This window comes from Xenopus laevis, chromosome 1S (genome assembly GCF_017654675.1).
Source record: "Xenopus laevis strain J_2021 chromosome 1S, Xenopus_laevis_v10.1, whole genome shotgun sequence".
NCBI lineage: Eukaryota > Metazoa > Chordata > Amphibia > Anura > Pipidae > Xenopus > Xenopus laevis.
The window spans coordinates 98,353,664-98,361,515 of NC_054372.1; the positions used below are offsets into that span (position 1 = coordinate 98,353,664).

Sequence of the window (7,852 nt, forward strand, 5' to 3'; positions counted from 1 at the left end):
TGATTTCCTTTTTCTCTGTAATAATAAAACAGTTTCTTGTACTTGATCCCAACTAAGATATAATTAATCCTTATTGGAAGCAAAACTAGCCTATTGGGCTTATTTAATGTTTAAATGAATTTCTAGTAGATTTAAGGCATGAAGACCCAAATTACGGAAAGATCCGGTATCCGGAAAACCCCAGGTCCCAAGCATTCTGGATAACAGGTCCCATACCTTTATTAGCAACTATTGTATCAAAGCTGCCTGTAATAAATCTGCTCAGCAGGGACAAAGATAATAAATGTATCAACTACATTAACAGAAGTGTTTACAAGTGAAAGGATTTTATCTGTTTTAGCTTATCGGAAGAGAATTAAGGGTTATATGCTTTTAAATAAAACAAACGTTTTTTTTTCTTTTTTAATTGCTTAGCGGTTGGAAATTTTCCATGGCAACACAAGTTGCAATGCAGAACTCCGGGTGTTACTCTATATCCCAGTTTCAATCCAGAATGATCAGGTATGTTATTAAAGCTAAAAGCATTTATAGCTAAAACACACAGATTATTACATTATTGATTAACATTTTGCAGTGCATAGAAAAAACAACAAGACCATGTCTACATTCTTTTTAATATCTTAGCAGCACTGCTGTGTTTTTATATGCTAAAAATTAGTGTATTTGGATTGTTTCTTCTCTATTGGAAGTTGCCTACTGAGTTACATTCTTATATCACTTTTCAAAAGATCTCAGACAAAACAGGGATTTCAACAATCATCTGCCCTAATTATGCTGTAACAAAGGTGGTTTAGGGCATTGTATCCAGTATAATATTTGCACAATTTTGACAATGTCATGTTTCATACATCTGGAAATCACCCAGCTGAATTGGGAGATTTTACAGCAAGTGATGAAAATGAGAAAAATACAAATGAAAACATTTTTCTTGTTAGAGTTGTTGATTCGGTCATTGACCAAAAAGAAGGGTCTCCGTGAATTTCTGCCTAAAACATTAAAAATAATCTTTTGGCCACAATCTGTTTCTAACACACAATTAATGCTTTTGATTTATAAATTTACAATACACAAGAGCAAGGAATAATATTATACTGTAAATGGTGCTTATTAATGTTATCCGTTATAACTGGTGCTTGGTGATGTCATTTCTGTCACATGACTTCCTAAAACTTGTGTATTCTAAATACTGCACCCACTGTTTTAAAATATGAGTGTTACTATATGATACACTCTTGCTTAGATGTAGCTCAATAGTACTCGTTATGGCACATCATAGCCAGGGTCAGACTGGGCTGGGGGCTGACAATTCAATGAATGCTTTGCATATGGGAAAGAAAAAAAATGCAGAAAAAATGCTCATAAAGACAATACTTCTTCTACCATCACATTGCCATGCTTCCTCCTCCAGTGATAATGCTGTTGCAAGTCAACATCTAAGTGTTTACTTCACTGATAAAATAATTTAAATGATAGATATTTTTTTTAGATTAATGCAGATTGCAGAATGTCTTGGGCAGGTGCTACAACCCCTTGAATCTTGTGTCACCAAGTGTTTATTTTAACTTTTAATTGCAACAGGCTTGAAGTATGAATATAAAGTATTCTTTTACATAATTGTCAGTTTATAGATTTAAGTAGATCCTATGTTACACTGGCTGCATTACATCATATTTTGCAAAAAAAAAAACCCATGTGATAACCATTACCCTTTCTTCCAGGTGGGCAAAGCTACGGATTAACATGCTGCCTGCAACAATCATTTGTGAGCCCATTTCTGAATGCTTTGTTGCCAGTTTAATAATTGGTTGGGCAGCACATCACATCTTTCGATGGGACATTATGGTGTTTTTCATGTGTCATTGTTTGGCTTGGTTCATATTTGACTACATTCAACTTAGAGGAGTTCAGGTATGGCTTTCATTTCTTAATTGCTATGAAGAAACTTGAATGAAATAGTCACAAAACCAAAGCATCATTTCATATTATGTTTTATTTATATTTAACTATTTGCATTATTTGCACTTCCTATTCACTTTGTAGCATTAATGGAAATTGTGTTCCAATAAGCGTCGATTCACTACATATATTAGAGTAAAAGGACAATGTACCTCTGCTTCACAGAGGTTTTGTTAATGCTTCCCAGTGATACTTATATGTAAGGCACATGAACAATCATATGTAAATGTGTTAATAGTTGTGACACCCCTACTTATCTCCTCCAATATTTCTTGAAAATTATTTTTAGCCTTGAAATGTTTTTTTTTAAAAACGTTAATAAAGCACAGTTGGTATCATGGTATTAGGTATATTGGGGTATATTTATGATAGAGTGAAGTAAGAGATCGCCACAGTCCTATAGCGTGAAATTCCACCACTCTCCATTAATTTCTATGGGATTTGGAAAGGTGTATTTATTTGATAAATACTCTTTTAAAAATCCCCTAGAAATGAATGGAGAGTGGCGTAACTTCACTCTAGTTGTCTATGGTGATCTCTTTGATAAATATACCCCATTGTCACTTTATAAATATGTGTTAGTAATACAATGAGGCTGACGTGTCACTTCCAAGCCAATAAACTAATAATACTCTTGCCATTTTTGCAGGGAGGTCCTCTTAACTTTTCCAAACTGGACTATGCAGTTGCCTGGTTCATCCGGGAATCTATGACAATATATATCTTTCTGTCTGCCTTGTGGGATCCCACCATCAGCTGGAGGACAGGCCGCTACCGATTACGGTGTGGTGGTACAGCAGAAGAAATCCTAGACGTATAGCTGTGGACTGTACATAACAAAACAAAGGAAAAACTTAAAATTTAAAAAAAAGTATTATAAATTATGTTTATACAAATGCTTTTAAAGAGAAGAAACTACCTTTTGAATAGTTTTATTACATGTATGTTTTGCTATCTGATCTTTATTTATTTTGCATGGCACTTGCATCTGTGAAGAAGTATGTTTAGTAATCTGGGCTAAAATGGACAGTACATTTTTTTGTGTGTGTGTGTGTGTAAAATGGGAGAGAACCATAAGTCATTATAAATACTTTGCATTCCCACCCAGAGGAATGGGTAAGGAGACGCAACTTGTGGATTTTTGGCTATTCCCAAACCACATCTTTTAATGCACTCAAATAATTGACCTAACTGTGAATATTCAGTGTTACAGTTCAGTCAACAGAGTACCGGTATTTGGCTATCCCTGTAATAAAGGTTCCCTGCAATTTATGGTAGGCAGCCTTCTTTCCAGATGAAAAATAGATCACATTCACCTTGAAGGACAATATTTGTACCTTGAACACCGGTTGTGAAATATTCCTGCATATTTATTTATTTACAAACAAAAACTGGATATCATATACCTTGTCTAGCTACCTCACACAGTTATTAGACACGAGGCAAATAAAAAGGAAATCTCTATATGTGTGATTGTATAAATTAAAGCCAGGATGTTTAGGCTGCAGCCTTCCAGCTGTTCCAGAATTAACTCTCCCATCATTCTGTGCCAGTGACTAACTGACGGTAATGGGGATTGCAGCTCATTAACTATGAAGGTCCTTGGTTTTGCCATCCGTCGTGTTTTCTTTCTATGGTGGAAAACTATTGTTGGTTTACAGTGTGCGACCTTCGTTAATTGGGTTTTGCTAGGATTCTTCTTGCTGATCACTGTTCTGTATATGGCTTCTTGCTAGCTTTCCTCCTGGTGAGGTGATTTTTGGTTCAACAAAAATTACACTTGTTCTCTTTTTTTGTTTTCTCTTTCTACATAAAATGAAACACAATTTACATGCCATTTGACACAAACTATTTTCTTACTCCACACCGTATTGTTAATAAGAGTAATTTTGTGACACACGTATTTAATATCTTTTTAATGCATGTATACTATTCAAAATGAAAAAAACAAACAAAAAAAATCAGTAAATATTGTAAATAGTATATATATTTAAATATATAAAGAAGTTTGCGTTTGATAAAAAAAAAATCGAAGGAGCTGTACACAGTCTTAATTTATTAGCTATCAAACAAAAAAAGGGTACTGGTGGGTTACCCTACACCACATTTATCTAGTTGTGTTTAATTCTTTTTTTTAAAATTCATACCGAAAGAGCAAGATGTAAATGCATGCTGTACATTTTTTCCTGCTGCGGTAAGGAATTTGTAATTGTTGTTTTTTTTTTGTATCTATTTTGTCTGGTTTCCCTTGAAGATGTGGTGAGCTGGAGCAATTTTGTTGATGTGCACGTACTGTAAAGAAACGAGCAGGAAATGCAGAAGCCTTTAATATGTATATAAGTCTTGAATATATTTACCCGCTCTTGCATTAATTTGCTGGCTAGCCTCGTTGACATGGTCATGCTTGCTTGAACATCTCAGAAGATGTTACTATTTGATCTTTAAACTGTGGCTGTCAAACCATTGCTGAGCTACAACTCTCAGCGTCCCATTGTCTCCTGGGATTTGTTGTTCAGTCGTAGAGCTGTCAGTTGAAGATCACCGCTTTAGATCTGGCCAGAGAACTTCATCAGTGTTCTTATAAGCAATAACTACCTTTTCAAATTGACTGGGCAATTATTTTAACCTTGACTGAGCCAATAGATGTAATTGCCCCAATAGTCTCTGGCCAAAGCAAAAGCATTGTGGCTAGCTTGATAATAATATGCCTTATGACATCAGATGTTTTGTTTGAAGGGCATTTATATTCTGCATGGGTGGGTGAGGCTTTGATTGCATGTTTTGCATTCTTTACGTGAATCGGGGGAAACTCTTCCTTGAGGAAATGTCACATTGCAAGCCAGTCTAGTTGTGATCCACACAAGCTCTCCATAAAGCGCATCTGACGTTTGCTAATGGATGTTTGTATATATTTTTGTTTCTCGTGTTAAGTGAAGTTTGCTGCCTTCCGCTATATGGCAGAGATGACAGTGACATGTACAGTACCTTAGTTATAGAATGGTGTATAATCGGAACGAAGGAAAGGCTGGACAGACCAGTTTTTTTATGTTTTCTGGATGATGATTTGCACTTCTTGTACAAATGTTTATTAAAGGGAAATATACACCCCTTTTTTTAACATGAACTAAATTAAAAATATATATACAGTGCATAAGACCTATCTTTGATAATTGAAATGATTAAGTAGCTATTTTGTTAGAGTTCTACATGATTCACCCAGTCCAAATTGTTGAGGATTAACCATTTATATACCCAACAGCAGGCACATATATAGACTTAAGCCAGCTATTCATGTTTCTTTGAATTTTTTAACTCCTACCCTTTATGTGCCCATTTTTCCCCTGCTTCTGTTGCCCATACCAATGTCTTTGCCTTTGACTGCATTAACAGAGCAAAAAGCTGCTAATTGTTTCTAGGCAGGGGTTGCAAGCAGCCTAGAAATGGCTACAACAACCATAATTGCCTTCTTGGGTTGGGAATAATTTGCAGAAAAAAATGGGCAAACCAACATGGATTTATGTTATGAGATGACCGGGATATCTGTAGCTAAATACTCAATCATAGCATTTATCACAGTGTGGGCTTATACACCCTATTAACATGAGATCAATTTACTATAATTTTATAAAAAAAAAAAAAAGGTGTATACTTCACCTTTAAAGAAAGGTTAAGTTTCGCTGAAGCGCATGGCTGAATTACATCAATTGTTTCCTTGGAAATGTTGGCTTCAGTATTCTAGAGGGCATAACAAGTAGAATCTTTTGAATTCCAAATACTGTTTATTTAAAGTGGTCTTAAATTACATGCAAAAAAGAAAATGTCTAGGATATTCATTGTTTATTTCATAATTGTCATTTTGAGTTTGTTCTAAAAAAAAAAAAATGGGAAAAAAAAATAAATTTTGATTCCTGTCAAAATGAGCTGATGTTTCCTGTCATTTATTCTTTGAATATAAAATGTATTTACTGCTCATTTACTGCACAGTAGCTAAAAATTGGCCTAGTGTGCTAGTGTTTAATACATCTGCTAAACCTTTTTAAAATCTTACTAAGCTGATGCAGAGTTCTTACCCGAACTATGTTAAATGTCCTCTAATCTGTTTCTAAGCCTGGATTCATAGCTAGTCTTCTAATAGGATGTATTTCCTGTATCCAAGATGACTGTTGCTGTTTAAGAGCATGCGTCCGATCAGTAGTTTTCTCTTAAGTTCATTACTTAAACCACGAGCAGACACCAGAGTGGCTTAGCCATTAGGGTATCTACCCATGGGTATTAACTTTGCTGCATGGTGCTGTTTTATCCATTCCACCTCACAGTAATGCAATTGTTTATTGATCTCAGTCTGGCCAGTTGGTCTGTGCCCATATTAGAAGACAATAAGGCTAAAAAAAATAGTTTTTTGGTGGGTACAATTTGTTGATACTTTCCTAGAGGTTAAGCTACTCTGCAAACATTTATGCTTCATACCCTAATGGTTAAGCCACTATGCTGCACACATTTGTGGCTACATACCTAATGACTAAGCTACTGAGCTACACACATTTGTTGCTACATACCCTAAAGGTTAAGCTACTATGCTGCACACATTTGTGGCTACAGACCTAATGAATAACACACATTTGTGGCTACATACCCTAAAGGTTAAAGGAATTGTTCAGTATAAAAATAAAACCTTGCTAAACATATAGGATGTACAACATAAAAAAATATTTTCAATATAGTTAGTTAGCCAAAAATGTAATGTATAAAGGCTGGAGTGACTGGATGTGTAACATAATAGCCAGAACACTACGACCTGCTTTTCAGCTCTCTTGGTCTACCAGGCAGTAACCAATCAGTGACTTGTTTGCTTTTGAATATGACCTGCATGCTAAGGATCAATTGCAAACTCACAGAACAGTTATGTCCCATGCGGCCCCCCTTAAAGTAGCTAAATAACCCAAAGCTAGAGATCTGAAAAGCAGGAAGTAGTGTTCTGTTATGTTAGACATCCAGTCACTCCAGCCTTTACACATTACATTTTTGGCTAACTAACTATATTAGAAACATTTTTCATTTTGCACAGCCTGTCTTTTTACCCAGTTTTAATTTGTACACTGAACTGTTCCTTTAAGATATTGCGATGCACACATTTGTGGCTACATACCCCAATGGTTAGGCTACTCTGCTACTAGCTAGGACAAGCAAACCCTGGGTGCTGCCAATGTGTCTGGCATCCCCCCATTGAACAGAAATGCTTAGCATTTGTCCCTGGTCTGTGCACTAAAAACCAAACCAGCTCCTATGTATTCCTGGTGTGGTTGTTGGTGCACATACAGAATGTGCATTACCATTTCTATATTGTGCAATGTACATTCTTGCTTAGAAAACAATAGCACCAGTCAGGGGGAAAAGGTAGCATTTTTGCTCACTAGGGGTTCTAAACAAACTGCCATGCTATAGTGATTTCAGGGTTTCTTGTCTTTGAAGGACTACACTTGAAAAAAATCAGACTTGGTTATAATGATCAAAGTGAATGCTTTGTAACACTGTAATGCTTACCTGCAGTTAGCATATTATGTTTCGGTCCTGTTTGACTGGTAGTTCAGGTGTAGCCTGTAGGGCAAGGAGAATGTACAGTTAAGGTCAGCAGAAGAAAGGGTTGTCCCTAATCTACAGCCAGATATTTACATTATACTAGAAATCTAGCTTTCATCTTTACTTAAAAAGCTGAGCTATTTGGTATCACATACAAGGGGACTTATTTACAAACTGACCACATTTGCACCTGAGCAGTAACCCATGGCAGTCAGTCATTGTTTTTATTGTTTTGCCTGAAGCTGATTGAAAAAGCTAATTATGGGAAACTACCCAGCACCATGCATGGGTGTGGCCACCTTTGTATTGTTCTATTAAT

At 35.7% G+C, this 7,852-nt stretch overlaps 1 protein-coding gene across 1 annotated transcript in view; it reads left to right on the forward strand.

The window, feature by feature from the left end:
- The window catches only part of ugcg.S (UDP-glucose ceramide glucosyltransferase S homeolog), a 30,188-nt gene extending 24,350 nt beyond the window's left edge, over positions 1-5,838 (forward strand). The window contains 3 exon segments of the mRNA NM_001095097.1: positions 415-501; positions 1,719-1,908; positions 2,606-5,838. Of these exon segments, the coding sequence (NP_001088566.1) occupies positions 415-501; positions 1,719-1,908; positions 2,606-2,776 (448 nt within the window). The 3' untranslated portion in view covers positions 2,777-5,838.
- Positions 5,839-7,852: the final 2,014 nt, after the last annotated feature.